The 17,745-nt window shown below is 65.5% G+C and overlaps 2 protein-coding genes across 3 annotated transcripts; one reads left to right on the top strand and one right to left on the bottom strand.

Moving 5' to 3' along the window:
• Window positions 1-323: 323 nt before the first annotated feature.
• On the bottom strand, window positions 324-2,171 carry PSMB4 (proteasome 20S subunit beta 4). The gene is made up of 7 exons (XM_065660417.1): window positions 2,017-2,171; window positions 1,709-1,915; window positions 1,255-1,401; window positions 1,077-1,158; window positions 876-992; window positions 705-793; window positions 324-461 (listed from the first exon to the last, which is right to left on the bottom strand). The coding sequence occupies exons 1-7, from the start codon at window positions 2,145-2,147 to the stop codon at window positions 449-451; spliced, it is 786 nt and encodes a 261-aa protein (XP_065516489.1). The 5' UTR covers window positions 2,148-2,171; the 3' UTR covers window positions 324-448.
• Window positions 2,016-16,263, top strand: CGN (cingulin). 2 transcript variants are annotated; one of them, XM_065660378.1, is made up of 21 exons: window positions 2,016-2,638; window positions 7,360-8,408; window positions 8,589-8,689; window positions 8,898-8,967; window positions 9,181-9,276; window positions 9,539-9,675; window positions 9,915-10,056; window positions 10,140-10,352; window positions 10,577-10,725; window positions 10,997-11,138; window positions 11,215-11,415; window positions 11,639-11,845; window positions 11,928-12,185; window positions 12,676-12,846; window positions 12,949-13,110; window positions 13,614-13,703; window positions 14,774-14,857; window positions 15,101-15,219; window positions 15,300-15,408; window positions 15,519-15,682; window positions 15,758-16,263. In XM_065660378.1, exons 2-21 carry the CDS (start codon window positions 7,383-7,385, stop codon window positions 15,897-15,899), a joined length of 3,783 nt encoding a protein of 1,260 aa, XP_065516450.1. In that variant the 5' UTR covers window positions 2,016-2,638; window positions 7,360-7,382; the 3' UTR covers window positions 15,900-16,263. The 2 variants fall into 2 exon arrangements, with proteins under 2 accessions (XP_065516450.1, XP_065516451.1); XM_065660379.1 differs by lacking the exon at window positions 2,016-2,638 and adding an exon at window positions 6,154-7,110.
• The last annotated feature ends 1,482 nt before the right edge of the window (window positions 16,264-17,745 follow it).

Raw genomic sequence — 17,745 nt, 5'->3', positions numbered from 1 at the left:
GACCCAGCCAAGCCCAGCGCTAATCCCAGTCCCACGGGGAAATGCTTCAGTGATCCAAGCCTGCCACTCGGAAACGCTCCTGAAGCAGATCCATGGGGACAGTGAGTGCTGCCGGCCGGGGTCACACATGGGCAGAGGACGGTGCCAGAACCCGTCAGGAAACAACAAAAGCCTTTTGCTCTTGTCTGCCCCTCTCTCTCCAGCAGAAATAAGGACTCATGGCTGCCGTTACCCATCACCCATGGAACCAGGAGGCTTTCTGAGGTCAGTAGTTTTGGAGCATCCCCCAACCTGGATCCCCACTGCAGCACAGACACAGAGCCTCATCTTAACAGGTTTATTTCACTTCCAAAACGAGCCAGATCGGAGCTTCAAAAGGAGCAACAGATTTACAGCACATACAAAGGGTGGTAACGTGGACACGGCGGCCTGGGCAGCAATCCGGGGGTCACTCGATGCCACTGCAAGAAAGGGGTTGGTAAGGGCAGGGTGGCACCAGCTGCACCAACACAATCGGCACTTCTGCTTCTCTTGGGCACTGCCAGTCCGTGATGCGGGTTCTGGGGAAGCACGAAGGCAGCAAAGCCTCGGTGCACCCACAAACGCACCCCATTCCCAAGGGACTCTGCTGAAGCAGAGGCATTCCAGGCCCTTATCCCATTCATTTTGTGCCAACTTCAGACCGACGCTCACGGGCACGTTACCTGACCAGGTGAGCTATGTCCCAGTTGGCTTCCAGGGTCAGGGGTCCTTCCACCTGCACCCCTTTCTCCGTTGCAATAGCTACTTCATACTGAGGGCAGAAAACATCGGCAGCTCTCAGGAAAGCCTGAATCCCGTGCCCAAATCCCAGCCCCGTGCGGCCACGCACTCACCCTGTTAAAGGACCGAGCGTCTCTGTAGTACAGAATCTTCATGCAGCGCTCGATCAGGTCGCGGGCCTCCTCCTGCGTGAGGCTGGATTTCTTCTCCAGGACTTCCCTCATCAGTGGCTGTGGGGATAAGGGAATAAAACCCCCACGTGCTCAGCAGCTGCCGCCCAGAGCTGGGCTGAGCCAAGCGAGGGCCAACTCTACCTGAGCCAGGTACGCTCCGTAACCCGTGGCAAGCGTGGGGGCTTCGTAGGCGACGCCGAGCATGTCCACGTACCCCAGGAAGCTGACGGGAGAGAGCTGTGAGCGTGGTGGCTGCGTCCAGGACGGACTCAGCTCCCAGCCAGAGCCCCGGGGAAGGACGCGCAGGAGCATCGCTCACCTCTCGCCGTTGTAGAAGCCTCCGATGACAACGGTGTTCCAGAGCGGATTGATCTTGGACCTCCGGTTGTACATGACTCTTGTCAGCCAGGAATGAATGGCTTTCGGGCTGTAGCTGTGACCGTCTCCCAGCAGCTCCTCATCGATCCTGATCGAGATGGGGATTCCACCCAAGTAAAGCCGGAAACCACCCGGACACAGGAACCCTCCCGCGAGCTCCCCACAGGCTGCTTCCAGCCAGGACCTTACACGGGGTGAACCAGCCAAGGGCCACACGGAATCACCCAAACCGGCCCCCCGCCGCGCTCAGCAGGGAGCTGGAGCGGACACCGGCACCGCGGGGATTCCAGCTCCGTTTCACCCCTGCTCCGCGCACGCATTTAACCCCGTTTCAGCCCGTCGGAAGCCGGCAGGGAAGCGGCCCGCGGCCCGCACCAGTGCCCGGGGGCACTCACACCATCTGGTCGATGACCTGCGCCAGGTACTGGAAGTCGGCGTAGTCGCCCGAGGCTCCCAGCATGGTGGTGTCGTTCACCTTCAGCAGCCGGGAGATGCCGCGGAACCGGGCGAGGGAGCCGTAGGAGCCCATCATGTCGGCGGCGATGATCACCCCCCCGTCGAACTTCGCCCCCAGCACAGAGGTCCCGGTCACCATCGGGCTCCTGGAGACCCAACCGTCAGCGCGACCGCGGGGACCCGGTTCCGGCCCCCCCCCACCCCCGCCCCCCCCAGCCCGCGGAGCCCCCGCCCCCGCTGCGCTCACAGGGTGCGGGTGAGGGGCAGGACGCCCGCGGCGGGGCCGGGCGCGCAGGGGTCGTGCGCTTGCCCCGGGGCCGGGCCCCCGGCCCAGAACGGCGGCGGCGGCGGCGGCATCCGTGCGGTCCCGGCCTCCATCTTGGTGACGGTGCGGCCCGCGCTGCGCACGCGCCGAGGAAGCGCGGCCCCTCCCGGCCGCCGTCGGTTGGGCGGGGTCGCAGCCGTGAGGGAGGGGGCGGGGTCCAGGCGCCATCTTGTGAGTGGCGGAAGTCTCCCGAGCGCGCTGCGGTTCCACACACAACCCCCCCCCAGGGCCTGGCCCCGCTCCCCGCCGCAGGCCCCCGGGTCCCGCCGCCGCTCCCGAAGCACCGGGGCCGCGGGGCCCTCCCGGGGGCGAGCGCGGAGGTTGCGGACGGCGACGGTGCCGCTCCCTCAGCAAGATGGCGGCGCCCTGTTGGCGGCGCCGGGTGACCACGTGACCGCCCTCCTGGGGCGGGGCTGTAGGCGTGTCTCACTCCGCTCCGGGGCGGGGCCTGCCGCGGCGCTGGCCAATGGGCGCGCTCGGGGGCGGGGCCTGGGCGAAGGTAACAGGTTGCGGTGGGCAGCGCCGGGAGCGGCGGCGGCGGGCGGTGAGTGCGGGGTTCGGGGTGCCCGGGTCCTGCCCCACGGGGCAGCGAGGGTCGGGGCTGCCCTGCCCGCGATGTGCCCTGCCCCATGGCAGGGGCTGTCGGGGCTGGACCCCGGGGGCTGCTGTCCTCGGCACTGTCCTGCCCATAAGGGATGGGACTGGAGCTGTGCTCTGCCCTATGGGAGATCCTATAGGGGCAGGGCCTGCGGGGGCTTTCATCTGAGGGTGAGCCTTGCCCTTTAGAAGCTCCTATAGGAGCTGGCACTGTGGGGCCCCTTGTGCTTGGTTTGTGCTCCGTCCTATTGCAGTCCCCATAGGGGTGTCGCCTGCCCTACAGCAGATCCTATAGGGAGCCCCAGGCAGGCGAGGGACCTGGGTTGTCCCTATTCTACCAGCTACCTCCATCAGGGATCTGTTGTCCCCTATAGCCCTGATGGGACCTGCCTTTACCTGCCCCCTATGGAGATTGCCCCTTCCATAAGGGATTTGCATTCCCCTTTGGAAGTTGTGTCTGCAGGTGCCCTTGTCCTTCGAGGAGAGGGCCCGTAGCATCCCTCCATCGGGCCGCCGCCGCCTCCTCCTTAGTGGAGAGAAAACGAACCTCTGCCTTGGCGGAGGGGCAGGAGGGTGAGTGCCTGGAGCGGGGTAAAGCCTCTTGGACCCGGCAGGATCAGGGAAGCAGCGGCAGCGCAGTGGCTGCTGCGGGCCGGGCTCAGCCCCTCCGTAACGTGGCACCTCCTGAAACTTTAATGCCGGGAGCTGCCCTACTTCGCTGCGCTCCCAGGGCTGTATTTTTAGCAGCCTGTTTAAATAAGACAGAAAAATCCAGGGCTTGGGTGTCGTCCCTGCTGCCATCTGACTGACTCCTTGGCTCTCGAGGTCCTGATGCACCAGGGATCGCTGCCCGCTCCCCGTGCTCTGTCCCCTGTTACAGGCTTTTGTTTGGGAGGGTGTTTGCGGCTTGCTCCGGGCTGCCTTTGCTCTCTGACCAGTCGAGCTGGTTTGCAGTCGAGCTGCGCTTCCATCTCCATCCGAGGAGATAAGGTGCCGTTTGCTGCTGGAGCCCCTCGCCCACTGCGTCGTGGCTGTGGTACTTGTAGCGTCTTCCCCTCAAGCATCTTCTGCCTTGGGTGGGAGCTGCAGCATCACCTCTGAGGGGGCCGCCCCTCGGGTGGTGGTTTTGGGGTGCCCGAGGGATAGCGGGATGCTGGAGCTGGGTCTGGAACACACAAGGAGACCGGGATGTGCACAGTGTGGGGTGAAACCAGAGCATCCGAGCCCTGCAGCACAGATCCATGCTATGCCCGTGGGGCTCCTCCCTGCTCCCCGACAGTGTCCCCCTGGGAAATACTTATCCTCGTGAGCCTCTGGGTCAAAAATAATCCTGGTTTCAAACACAATTTGCTTAGAAACCACTAAACCAATGGGGCTGGTGCTGGGGTGGACACGTTACGGTGTGGCTTGTGCCATGTCGGTGGTCATGGAGCACCGCACTAGGTGTGGTGGTGGTTCTGGGTCTGACCCGGGGCGCTGGGTCCCGCAGGAGGGGACGAGGCTTTTTGGTTTCCGAAACCCGGCCCTGGGAGCGGCAGGGAACAGGATTTTCCAGTATCTGGGTTGATGATTAACCCGAGGGCTCTGCCTGCGGCTGGGCTGGGTTGAAGTGCGATGGAATTCGGTTCTTATCAGCTCCGGTGGGAGCCCCAGGGGCCATCCCCTGCAGAGGGACTCTCATCTCCCCCTGGACATCCCTCTTCCAGGCGCCGGCATCGGCACGGTGCTGACATGAGCCGGTCCCTGTTGCATGACACCGGTGCCCTGGTTTCGGGTTCCCCCGGCCCGGACGCGGCTCACGTGCTCGGCCAAGGACTTCTCGGGGTTTCGGGCTCCGGAGTTTGCAAGGGAGCAGGAACAGCCGGTCCGTGCCGGTGATGGGCAGGGTGCAGGTACGGGTGCGCTGCCTGCACCGGAGACCAGCCCCGGACTTTGGCCAGGGCTGAGCAAGCAGCGCTGCGATGGGGCAGAGCTGGGGCGAAACCCAACTGAGCTGCGCCATGAGCCAAAACCAGCGCGGCTGATGGAGGAGCTGGGTCTGACCCGGCGGCTCTTCCCCCGGTTGAGGCGCTGGCAGGGAGCGGAGCCGGGCAGAGCCCCGCTCAGCGTAGGAGCGTTTCCAGCACCGCCTGCTCATTGCAAAACAACTTTCTGGGTTAACGTCGGCGGCACAAAGGGCCCATTGTACCGCGGCCCCGGGCGAGCCGAGCTGGCCGCCGGCCATCGCGGCACTGCCGGCCCGCAGCGTGATGCTGGAGCTGCGTGACCACCACAGGGACCCCTCCCGCGGGTCAGGTCCCTGCCGGCTCTGGTGCTGCCTTGGCTGGGTGCGGGACCCCCGCGGCTCGGTGCTGCTGCCACTGCCAGCCTGACCCAGGGCAGGGGAAGGTGCGTTTGAGCGCGGCCCAGGCCCTGGGGGCAATAACCAGCCTACTCTTAACCCTGATTCTCCATCCTGCCTGCTTCCAGGCTCCTTCCCTGTGGTTTCCAGTGAAACCCCCTTCCGGGGCTGTGTTTCCAGCCTGGGGCTGGGTGTTGCTCTCCCACACAGGAATGTGATCTGGCTTCGGCCCTTTATCTGCAAGCTGGAGCCCTTCCAGAAGGAGGGAGGCATTCCTGGCTGCTGACCAGCCGGGCCTGGCTCACCTGCCTCCTCCCAGCTCCCCAAATGCTGCCAGAGCTCCCCAAAGCCAGGAGCGGAGCCGCACCTCGAGCCGGTGCAAATCCTGCTCTCTGTGGGCCGGGCTGTGCCGGTTGGGTTTGAGCCCAGCGACGTCCCCGGCCGCATCCGGCGCTGTGGTTACTCGCCACCTGCTTCCCGACCGTGCCAGGGCGGGCGCTGGGGCTGAGCCGTGCCCTTTGCCGGTGGTGCCGATGCGATGCTGCGCTGTTGTGGTGCTGTTGTGGTGCCGTGGGGCTGCGCCGCCCTGCCACCCATCCAAAGGTCTTCTCCAGACGGGTGCTGCGCCCAGGGCTCCTGGTTCCCACCCCGATAGCGGCGGGGCTGAGCCCTCTCCCTCCTCACCCGCTGCACTTTGGACACAGCAGCCGTGGAACATTCCGAATCCTGCTGCCGAAGCCGATTCCCTCTGCTCAGTTCCCCGCTGCAGGTTGGTGCTGTCCTGCTCCTCCCAGACCCCCATCCCCACGCTCGGAGGGGACAGCACTGATGGGATTTGCGTCAGGGGCTCTCGCTGCAGGGTCAGGGGGTGTTTAGAGGCTGGTGTCTGTGGCTGATCTCGTTAGCACCGGGCAGGGATAATGAACTCACAGAGCGGGCTCTTATCCTGTCCCCTGCGCTCTCCCCTGGGCTCCGTTGCCTCTGAAGCGAGGAGCTGGTCCCTGCCTGCGCTGCCCTCGCTGCCGGCTCTGGGGAGGGATGCAGGAGACCCCGAGGTGACTCTGGCAAATGGAGGAGCCGCAGGAGCTGCCCCTGCTGAGCTTGGCCGGGGCACGGGAGCAGACGGCGGCGGTGGGGAGCTGGCAGGGCCGGGGAAGCAAATGCCCGTCCTTCCTGTGCTGCACCCGCTGCTGCCCCGGGCCCCGCATCCCCAGTGCCTCTTGTCCCCCAAGCAGGAAGCTGCGTCCCACGGCACTGGGGCTCCGGCTTCTTCCCTGGGGTGGGCACGAGAGATTTGGGCTCATGGCCGATGTGAGAGAGCCCAGGTGTGCCCGGCATCCCGCTGCTCCGTCCTCATTCGAGCTCCATCCCTGCCTGCTTCCTGCTGTGGGCTGGGCAGCTTTTGGGGGCGATGTGTGGAGCTGAGCTGGAAGCCTGGGGCTTTGGGTTTGCTTCGGTGCTTTTTCTCCAAGTGCAGGACGTGTTTAAGCATCTCCCTCCCTGGCTCGGGGTCACTTCGTGTCCCGGGGTCCCTCTAGGACGCCCTCCTGGGCGCAAGCTGGGAGCTCAGTACCTCGTGTTGCTCCCAGTTTATTTACAGCAGAGGAAGGAGCTGCTGCTGCTGCTCCTGGTGCTCGGGGCGATGCTGCAGAGTTTAGGGGCCGATCTGGGGCTTTTCCATCATTTAACCCCTCCCAGGTGCCTATAGAGGAGCTCATCCCCCCGCATCCTCTGCTCCTGCCGGTCTCCTGCTGGTCAGCATCGCCCTGGGAGCTGCCGGGGCCGAGGGGGAGGGTTACATCACGCTGCTCCCAATATGTCACTGCTCATATCTGTCCCCTCCCCACGGGACCGGGTGGCTGCCCCGGCCGCAGGCGCTGGGGTGATGCTGAGGGACGCCCGAGCTCCGGCTGCAGCGAGGCTGCGGCGTTCCGCAGGGGCTGGGAAGCAGCGGGAGCCGAGCCCGGCTGCGGAGCCCGGCTGGGATCACCGCCTGCGATCACCGCCCGCGATCACTGCCTGCGATCACTGCCTGCCCTCCGCATCCCCGGGCTCCTGCGGGCGAGCAGCAGCGCGTGGTGAGGGTCCGGCCGCCGATGCTGCGTGTGTGTGGGGAGGGGGGGGGGGGGGTTTGCTCTCCCTGCCCTCCCCAGCGTCCCCCCGCGAGCGGCTGGCACAGCAAACCTTGTCCCCATCCTGTCCTGGGGACGCTGCAGCGCTGGCACCGGTGTCCTCTGGCACTCGTCCTCATGCGAAAGCGCTGCCAGACACTCGCTGAGCACCGTCTTGGATCCGAGGATAACTCTGTCCCCTCTCTCCCCTCCCAGGACCGCGGTGCTGAGCCCTGGGGATGGAGCGGCCGGCGAGTGCGGCAATGGCAGAGAAGCAGAGCCCGGTGGACTACGGCGTCCAGATCCGCTTCATTAACGACCTGCAGGAGCCCCGGAGACCCCCGAAGGCACGGGCAAAGCCCGGCTCCTACGGGGTGGCCGTGCGGGTGCAGGGCATCGCCGGGCAGCCCTTCGTGGTCCTCAACAGCGGCGAGAAGGGCAGCGACTCCTTCGGGGTGCAGATCAAGAGCGACGGCTCCTACCCGACCCCCGCCGCCGGCCCCTGGCCCTCCGGCTCCATCAGCTCCGACTCGGAGCTGCCAGAGAACCCCTACGGCGGGCGGCAGCCGCGGCACGGCTCCTCCTACAGCACCTCGGACGAGGAGGCGAGCGGCGCCCCGGCCCCCCGGCAGGAGCCCAAACCTCTGCCCGGCAAGCGGCTGCCCCGGGAGGAGCTGCGGAGGACACAGTCGCACGGGGATCTGCTCCTGGCCGCTGCGGATGAGCCCTCCGGTACCGGCGCTCCCCGCAGCAGCGGCACCCGGCAGCACCGGGCTCTGGCCGACGGCAAGAGCAGCAGCTTGTTGAACATCGCACCGGAGCGGAGCAAAGCCTCCGGCTCGAGGGCTGTGGCCAAGGACCCTTCCTCAGACACGGAGGTTGCGGTGGCCGGCGGCAGCAGCGACGTGGACACCAAACCCCTCTCCTCGGTGGATTCGCTCATCAGCAAATTCGACGGGAAGGTGCAGCAGCAGCGAGGGCGCGCAGCCAGGAGGGGCCGGGTCCCCTCGGAGGAGAGGAAGCGCTCGCAGAGCCTGGACGGCCGCATCTCGCACCGCGATGTGCCGGATGCCAGGGAGCTGAGCAGCGCCCAGCGCCGGGCCGGTGGCGCTCGCCCGCAGCCCTCGGCGCCCACCGGCAGCCTGAGGCGCCCGAGCGGAGCCGGGGGGATGGAGGATGCAGGGATGAGGATCCAGCGGGTGAACCGGGGCGCGGAGGAGCCGGCGGCTGAGCGGCTGCAGAGCAAAGCCCAGGCAGAGCTGCAGGTACCGGGGGCCTGGATCCTGCTGGCATCGCAGGGTAGCAACCTCCTTAACCGAGGAGGCACCGGCACCAGGGCGAGCACCAGCATCCTCCGGAGCAGCAGGACTTAGGGGGCTGGGGGGGGGGGGGGGGGGGGGGCTCGTGTCCTGGCCAGAGCTGAGCCTTTTCATCCCTCACGGCAGCTCAAATCCACCCCAGACCTGCTGCGGGACCAGCGAGAGGTCGCCCAGCCCGGCAGCAGCGAGTACCCCAAGGAGCTCATCTACAGCATCTTGAAGGAGGGGTGAGCCCCCAAAGCCCACCCGAGTGCCCCCATTGCTCAGAGCCCCCTTTCCAAAGCCCCAGTGAGCTGCGGCTGGGATGCTGGGGGTGGTTTGGGAGCCGGATGCCGCCGCAGCCAGTTGGTGCTCAGGATTTTGGGGGAGCGCTGGGGATGTCCCCTGCTCCCTCCTCCCTTCCACAACCTCTTCCCCCCACTCTGACACCCACAGGAGCAGTGAGAGCGAGATCTCCCTCAAGAGGAAAACTGCCCGGCTGCTTGAGAAGATGCAGGAGCTGGCGGTGAGCTGGGACCGTCCCTGTGCTGCTCCCTGCTCACAGGGGAGAGCAGTCCCCAAGCCCGCCCGGGGTCTCCCACCCTCCTGGGGCTGCATCTCAATGTGCCGGGGACAGGACCCGGCAGGAGGTGGTTGGGGACCGAGCGGTGGCCCCGAGGGGTTGGAGCACCCCAAACCCACTGAATGAGCCCGGGGGGGGGGGGGGGTGTCTCTCCAGGCACCTGCAAAGGACGAGGCCTGTTCACAGCCCCTGCACAGAGACTTGGCCAGGAAGGTGGAGGAGCTGCAGGAGAAGCTCGACGAGGAAACCAAGGTGAAGCCAGGCAGAACGCTGGGAGGCCTGGGGACACGGGGCTGCAGCTCGCATCCTGGCGGGGGGAGTGCAATGGGTCCCTGCTCCAAGCCCCTTTCACTTGGGCTTTGGTGCCCAGGGGAGACCAAAACTCCTCCTGATCTGATTTAGACCCCACTGGGGTATCTCAGGGTGCTGGGGGAGATGCTGCGGCCGGGGGGGGGGACAGGGAGCGTCGCTGCAGCCCCGGGGGGGGCCATAACCGGTGTCCGCCCTCCTGCAGCTCCGCCAGAAGCTGGAGCTGTCCCGGGAGCCGGCGCGGGGCGGTCCCGCTCGGTCGCAGGAGGCTGAAGGGGAGATCCAGCGCCTGCGGGCGGCCCTGGAGAAGAAAACCCAGGAGCTGCAGAGGAGTTTGCAAGAGTAAGAGCGGCTTCCGCAGCGCCCCAGGGCTGGGGATGCACAGGGCGTGGGGATGCTGGTGGAGGGACGGGAGGTTCGGAGATGTCCCAGGACTGCCACCACTGCTGTCCCCGTCCCCTTTGACACGCTGGGACAAGCTCACGGGTGGGTGCTGCAGCCCCTTTGGGGTACAGAGGGGCCCGGTGTCAAGGGGAGAGCAGTTCCCTGCCGGGCTGTGAAGGGCCTGCGCTGCCCTCCAGGCTAAGCGAGGTGAAAACAGCCAAGGAGCAGGCGGAGGCTGAGCTGGGCGACTGCGAGGAGCGGCTGCTGGCCACGACCCGGGAGCTCGACCGCTTGCGCAAGGGCTCCGGCGCGGCCCCGGCCACCGAAGCGCTGTACAAGGTACTGCGATGGCAGCGCTGGGGCGTGAGCATCCCCTTGTGCCGCTTCGCTGCCCCCCCCAGCCCCGCTGTCACCTTTGCCAGGAGCTGCTGGAGACCAGGGAGGAGCTGGAGGAGGCCCTGAGCTCCAAGCAGCGGCAGGAGGAGCAGCTGCGGCTGCGGGAGCGGGAGCTGACGGCGCTGAAGGGAGCCCTCAAGGAGGAGGTGGCCAGTCACGACAAGGAGCTGGACCGCGTCCGGCAGCAGTACCAGAGCGACATGGACCAGCTGCGGCGCAGCATGGAGGACATCTCACAGGTCCGGCAGCGCCGAGCCACAGGGACAGGGACTTGGTGACTTTGAACGCCCCTTTTAAATGGTCCTGAGCTGGAAATGGGGTTTGTGTCCTGCCCCAAACTCGCCCCGTTGGAGCATCCCTCTGCGCCAGCTCTGGCATCTCATGCCCCCATCTTCTCAGCATCACTGGAGCATCCCATGAGGATGCTGCTCTGGGGGTGAGTGTGCTCAATGCTTCAATCCAGGATCAGGCCAACCTGGAGTCTGAGAGGCAGAAGATCAACACCGTGGTGAGGAACCTGCAGCGGGAGCTGGAGGAGAGCGCGGAGGAGACAGGGCACTGGCGGGACATGTTCCAGAAGAACAAGGACGAGCTCCGCAGCGCCAAGCAGGAGTAAGTGCTGAGGCTGTGGCTGCTGTAAACAGCTTTTGCGGAGGTCCGGCCACTCACCACCATCAGGATCTTTGCTTCAGACCCCATTAAAACGGGTTGGGAGCTGGGACAGGGCTGGTTCTCCTCCTCCTCCCTGGGCATGTGGTGAGAAAGGCGATGTCCAAGCCAGGTGCTGCTCTCCAGGCACGCTGGGACCTGGGAACAGGGGCATGGGACAGGAGGGCACGGGGCTGGGGTTGGGTGGCCATGGCCTCCTCCTGCCCCTCTCCAGGCTGCTGCAGGTGAAGCTGGAGCGGGAGGAGTTTGAGGAGGAGCTGCGGGAGCTGCGGGAGCGCTTGGCGGCCGCCCGGGAGGACGCGGAGCAGGCGCGGAGCAGCGCGGTGGATCCCAGTGCGCTGGAGGCGCTCCGGAAGGTGGGTGCCGAGGGAGGAGGCACCGGGGCCTGCACCCAGCGCCAACGGCCCCGATTGCCCTTCTCCTCTGTGCCAGGAGCTGCGGCAGGCGCGGGAGGCGCAGCGGGAGCTGGCGGCGGAGAAGCAGAGCCAGGAGGAGCTGCTGCGGCAGCGGGAGCAGGAGCTGGCGGTGCTGAAGGGCACCATGCGGGAGGAGGCCACCAGCCGCGATGGGGAGCTCGAGCGGTACCGCAGAGACCTGCGGCAGCTCCAGGAGGAGCGGGATGAGGCCACCAAGGTGAGCGCTGCAGGAAGGGCTTTGTCCTCACTCAGCCATGAGCCAAGGGGTGATCGTGGCTGTGGGATGCTCCTCGCACCTTCCTGTAAGCCACGGCAAACCCGCAGCCCCCAGTGCACGCAGCGGGGGCTCCTTCCAGTGGAAGTGAACCCAAATTGTCCCCTAAGACCCCCTGGCTCAGCACCTGGGCCCTGCTCCACCGCACACCGTGGCTGCATTGCAGGCAAAGGCATCCCTGGAGAGCACGCGGGAGGAGCTGGAGCAGGCAAGGAAGATGGTGGAGTCCACCCTGCGGGAGGTGCAGGAGCAGAACGATGACCTGAGGAGGAAGGTCCTTGGGATGGAGTCGCAGCTGAAGGAGTATGAACGCATGGGCGAGAACTGGGAGGGCTCCCAGACACGGCTCAAGGAGAAGGTCACCAAACTGGAGGTACTGGGGCTGCAGCCATTCCTGAGCTGCCCCGCGCTGTTCCTGTGCACAGGAAGGAGCCTGGCGAGCTCTCTCCTCGCAGGCAGAGCGCAGGCAGATGGAGGATTCACTGGGTGAGGCCTCAGAGCGGGAGCAGGAGCTGCTGATGGCCAAGCGGTCACTGGAGACCCGCCTGGAGGAGGCACAGCGGAGCCTGGCCCGGCTGGCGCAGGAGCACCAGGAGCTGAGCGCATCCTACCAGGACGAGCAGCGGCAGAAGGAGCAGCTCAAGCGCGCCAAGAGCGAGCTGGAGGAGCAGAAGCGTCTGCTCGACCGCACCACGGAGAAGCTGAACAAAGAGGTTGGTGCCTCCGGGGCTGCTCACACCCCCAGGACCCCCGTTCCATGGGGCATCGTGTGCCGCGACACCCGGCCCCTGTGCCGTGGGTCAGGATCTCGGAGGTGCCCCTGCTGGGTTAGGGGAGGGATCTGGGACTTTGGGCATGGATCTGGTTTCCCCATGGAGCCAGATGGGACCAATCCTTGTCAGATGTCCCAGGAGGCTCCGTAACACCACGCTGTCCCCAGGGATCAGCATCCCCTGCTGTCCCAGGGCCCTGTTGTCTCCTACTCATTCCCAAGCAGCTTCTGCAAAAAGCCAGTGCCCGCTGAGAGCCTGGGGTCCTCTGGGCTGCTCTGCAGGGCTTGCACCCCTTACCATGAGCCTGTGGGGCAGAAATGTCCCCCCAGCCCCATGCCCACAGGGATCTTCTCCCACCTCAAGTCCCGTCAGCTCAGGATGGGTGCAGAGGCTGGTCCCCAGCTCCTGAGCTGTCCCCGCTCTGCCGCAGCTGGAGCAGATGACGGCGGAGTCGCAGAGCTCGCTGACTGTGCTCAAGTCACAGCTGGAGGAGTTCAAGGAGAAGTCACGGAAGGAGATCACCGACTCCCAAAAACAAGCCAAGGATCGGGGCGCCGAGGTGGAGAAGATGCAGTTCAACATGGGGCGGCTGCAGGACGAGGTATGGGCGAGGGCTGGTGCCTTGTGAGCCCCCGCACCATCCTCTCCATCCCTCGGGGGGCAGCTTGAGGACACCTCAGATGGGGGCCCCTCTTCCCCCCAGGTTGCCCGGCTGAAGCAGGCGCTGCAGGACAGCCAGGCCGAGCGGGAGAGCGTGGTGCTGGACAAGGAGGTGCTGCTCCAGCGCCTGCACAACCTCGAGCAGGAGATGGAGTCCAAGAGGCGCTCGCAGGACGATCGCTCCCGGCACGTCAAGGCGCTGGAGGTGGGGAGCAGCGCTCAGCGGCTCCCCCCGGCGCTGCAGTGCTCAGCGCTGACAGCAGTGGGCAGAGCTGGCCCACGCATCCCTCGGCCGCTGCAAGGGGCTCATCCGCAGCCGGCAGCGCTCCTGTCGATGTTGATCATGATCGGGCTCTATCCGGTGCTTCCCTGCGGCTCCGCTCACCGCAGGAGGTTGTTTTGCGGGTAGCTCCCGAGCTGCGGGGTGATGGGTGCGCAGGGGTCCGCACAGCATCAAGCTGCCGTGTCTGATGTCCAAGTATCCGCCTTACCCTGTCTAATGTCCGAGTATCCACCTTATCCTGTCTGATGTCCGAGTATCCGCCTTACCCTGCCTCCAGGGCTGTTGGAGCCTCCCGGGCCAGTTGGGCTCTGTTGGACTGGAAGCATTGTCAGAGCAAAGCCCCTTCCTCCAGCATTCCCAGCGCTGGCCTGAGCCTGCAGGGACCCCGAGGCCCCACTGATTCCTCTGCTCCCATCTCCTCGCAGGAAAAGTCCAAGCGCCTGGAGGTGGAGCTGGATGAGGAGCGGAGCACAGTGGAGCTGCTGACAGAGAGGGTCAACCGGAGCAGAGACCAGGTAGGGCAGACGATGCCACCCCGATCCCAGCTGGTGCAGTGGCAGAGCCGCTGGCACAACAGCACCGGACATGAGTGGTCACCAGAGTTAAACCCCCATTAATGAGTCATTAGCAAGGAGCCTGTCCCCGAATACAACCGAGGTGACGGTGTCAGAAAAGCTGGTTCGGGCGTGAGCGGAAATGACAGGAGCTTGGCACAAGGCAGCGATGCCCAGAGCTGGGCGGGAGGCTCGGTGTTTGCGCAGGAAGCTCACGCGGTGCCTTCCTCTTAACCCCCCCGCCTATTGCCCTCGGAGCCAGAGCCGGTGCTGGAGCTCTGAGTGGCTCCCGGAGCCGTGGCACCGGGATTTGCCTGGATCCCAGAACCGGCAGCTCCTGCGCTTCCAGTCTATCCCCCTCCTGTCCCACACTGCCTGGGGCTGGGAGGGGATTCCCACCCCCTACGCTATGGCAAGCTGGTAGATGGGTGGGTTTCCCATTTTTTTTCCCATCTGAAAGAGGGGCACATCCCAGGGGAGTCTTCCTGTGAGTCTTGGATGTGTCTGAAGCACATGAGCTGTGGAGGCAGGGATGTGCATGAAACCGCTGCTGGGGTCATGCTTACAGTGGCTCTTGGGGCCGCTCGAATAACATTCAAGCCAGTTTTCATACGAGCTCCCCTTCCCTTCGCTTTGAAACAACGCACCAAGCTGCGTGTTCCGCCTCGGTCAACCCGGGAGAGGCCCCTGGGGCCGTTCTGGTTTTGCTGCACCAATGGATCCAACCCATTCCTGCCCCCGCAGGGCTGGGAGCGCAGCCGGGTCCCCACATCCCAGTCCAACCAGTTTAAACCCTCCATCAGAACATCCCAGCCCTCGTCCTGGGCCGTTCGCCAGAGCGGTGGTAACTAATTTAGGAAGGAACCAAAATCCTCTCGCTGGGGCTTTTGGTGATGCCGATCGCAGCTGCGTGTGTGGGAATGGGTGCGATGAGTCCGCCCGTGCTCTGCGGCGCTGCTGGCACTGGGGGGGAATTGCGGTGGCCTTGAAGGATGTGGCAGAACCAACCTGTGCCCTGTCCTTGTCCCCAGATGGAGCAGCTGCGGGCAGAGCTGCTGCAGGAGCGCTCCAGCCGGCAGGACCTGGAGTGCGACAAGGTCTCACTGGAGAGGCAGGTACGGCCAAGCCATGGGGGCCATGGGACAGCAGAGGGACCCTGCAGGGATGCAGGGCAGAGCTCCTCCATCCAGCTCCGCTCCTCCCTAGAGCATCTCTGAGAAAGGGGCTGTGATCCCAAGGAGCTTTTCCTGCTGTTTTCCCTGTCCTCCACCTGCCCTGGATACAGCCCACCCCATCCTCCCTGGTCCCATCATTCCCATTCCCTGATGGGGACGGCTCTGGGGGGGTTTCTCCTGCAGAACAAGGAGCTGAAGAGCCGCCTGGCCAGCTCGGAGGGGCTGCAGAAGCCCAGCAGCAACATCTCACATTTGGAGGCCCAGGTGGAGGAGCTGCAGGACAAGCTGCAAGCGGAGGAGAGGTACTGGCCATGGAGACCTCAGCCTCGGGGGGGGTCCTTGCCATCAGTGGGTGCCCTCCCCACCCACTGCCTCCCCGCAGGGAGAAGAGCGTCCTGCTGTCCTCCAACCGCAAGCTGGAGAGGAAGGTGAAGGAGCTGACCATCCAGATCGATGACGAGCGGCAGAACGTCAGCAACCAGAAGGACCAGGTGAGTGGCGGATGGGAGCCCTTGAGTGCCCATCAGCTTCAGGACCCCTTCTTGGGTGCTTGCCCTGCACCAGCCATCCTCATCCCATGGGAATTGCCCTTTCCATGCAGCTGAGCCTGCGGGTGAAGGCCCTGAAGCGTCAAGTAGATGAGGCAGAGGAGGAGATTGAGCGGCTGGAGGGAGCGCGCAAGAAGGTGCAGCGGGAGCTGGAGGAGCAGCATGAGCTCAATGAGCAGCTCCAGAACCGCATCAAGACGCTGGAGAAGGAGGCTTGGTAGGGGCTGTGATGCTGGAGGGGGGTCCCAGCCCTGGCCCCAGGCTGGGGCTCAGCCCTTTTCTCCATCCCCAGGCGCAAAGCCGCCCGCTCGGCCGCTGATTCCTCCCTGCAAGACGACCAGCTCAGCTCGGATGAGGAGTTCGACAGCGCCTACGGGCCCTCCTCCATCGCCTCGCTGCTCAATGAGGCCAACCTCCAGACCAGCTCCTGCTGATGCCACCAGCGCTGCCACAGCCTGGAGCGGAGCCCCAGAGCTGGGCAACAGAGCAGCCAAGGATGCCGCTGCTCCATGCAGAAACTCTTCTAACACCAATGACATGAAGGCAAAGCAGTGGCTGGAGAGTCCCCCCCAGGCACTTTCCTGCCTCTTCATCTTCATACGGGTCTCAGGGTGCATTTGCACTGTGGCTTTTTGTCAGTGGGGAGCTGCTCCCCACAGCCGGGGTGCCCCTCGGTGCCTGGGTCAGGCTGGGAGGGTGCTGAGGGCATCCTGGGTTGTTTTTATATGCAATTGCCCCTTGTTCCCCGCTGCCTTTTCCCTCCCCACCTGGGGTTTTAAATAAACCCGAGTGGTTGAAGGCCTGTGGCTCATCATCCATCAGGACCAAGGGCATGGCGCAGGCTGCGGCACACGGGGCTCTGTGCCACGGGGGCCCTGCCAGGCTCAGGGCACGCAGCTCCTTCCCCGCTCCGCTGGATCTGGCCTAGAGATAAATCCTCGTTATCGCTAATTACAGCGGATGGGAGCCCTGCCAACTGCTAATTAGTGCCATTGCGGTGATTGGCAGGTGGTTACCGCAGTTCCCCTCTGTGACCTCGAGCTGGCTCCATCCTGAGCCAGCGCGGGGCTGGGATGGGGCCAGGGCTCCCGCCCGCCTCATTGCTGCTGCCTGAGTTTCCCCACCTGCATCCTGGTGATGTTTAACCGGGATGGAGCTGGCACGGCCACGTGCGGTGGTGACACCAGGGGCACCCTCGTCCCCTCTCGGGTCCTGTTTCTGCATCACCACCACCCAGGGCTGTGCCCAGCGCTGGGCTCCGCGCCCACGGCGTCCCCGCTGCAGCTAAGCCGGGCCAGCACAACCGGTTCTGCCCTCGGCTCCTCCCGGACACGTGTGTTGGAGCCCAGGTCAACCGCGGTCCCCACCCTGTGCCTCAGTGTCCCCAGGGATGAGGCTGCTGGGCCCTGGCTCCCCCCGGGGCACTGCAGTGGGGAGGGGGCCGTAGGTGCCCAAGGGGAGGTGCCGGCTCCCATGGCTGAGTGTGACCCGCATTGACCGGTCCTGGTTCTGCCCCCGGCCCCAGGGCAGGGACTCCCTCAGCCTGCAGTGCCTCCCGCTGCCCCAGCCCTCCGGACTGGGTGTCTGCACCCCGGAGCTGCCGCGTGGCCCCAGCTCGGCCCCGGTGACCGCACAGGGCTGGGGCTGGCGGTGAACTTGAGGCCGGCTGAGCTCATCACACTGCTATGTGGCAATTAGTGCCCGCAGAGGCGGCCGCCAGCACACCCCGGCTGCCCGCCCTGGCACAGGAACACCGGCCCTGGCACAGGCAAGGGGTCACAGCACCCACTGGGCCTGACCGCTGTGTGTGGCTGGGTGGCAGCACCCCGATACCCCCTGCCGGCACCTCCCTCAAGCAAAGGGGAAGCAAATCCTGGCACAGTTTCGGGCACCGCAGCACAGCCTGGCACAGCTCGGTGCAGCATCCTGCCACCTGGCACTGCCGGGCACGCACCGGCTTGGTTCGGCAGAGCCCGGCTGGGGCTTGGCAGGGCTTGATGTGGCTTTGGGTTGCCTTTGGGATGGCTTTGGCACAGCTTTGGCTTGGCTTTGGGTTGCCTTTGGGATGGTTTTGGCACAGCCTTGGTTGCCTTTGGCCCGGCTCACGGTGCCCGGTCACGGTCAGGGGAAGGTCCCGGAGCAAGGGGGCGTGGCCAAGCAGCCGGGGCGTGGTTAAATAAGAAGGGGCGTAGCTACCTGCGACGGGCGTGGCTTCCGGGGGCGTGTCGCGGTGGGCGTGTCCCCGGGAGGGGCGGGGCCATCCATAAGGCGCGGCGGCGG

This window comes from Lathamus discolor, chromosome 24 (genome assembly GCF_037157495.1).
Source record: "Lathamus discolor isolate bLatDis1 chromosome 24, bLatDis1.hap1, whole genome shotgun sequence".
In the NCBI taxonomy this organism is placed as follows: Eukaryota; Metazoa; Chordata; class Aves; order Psittaciformes; family Psittacidae; genus Lathamus; species Lathamus discolor.
This window is presented reverse-complemented; position numbering and strand designations above follow the sequence as displayed.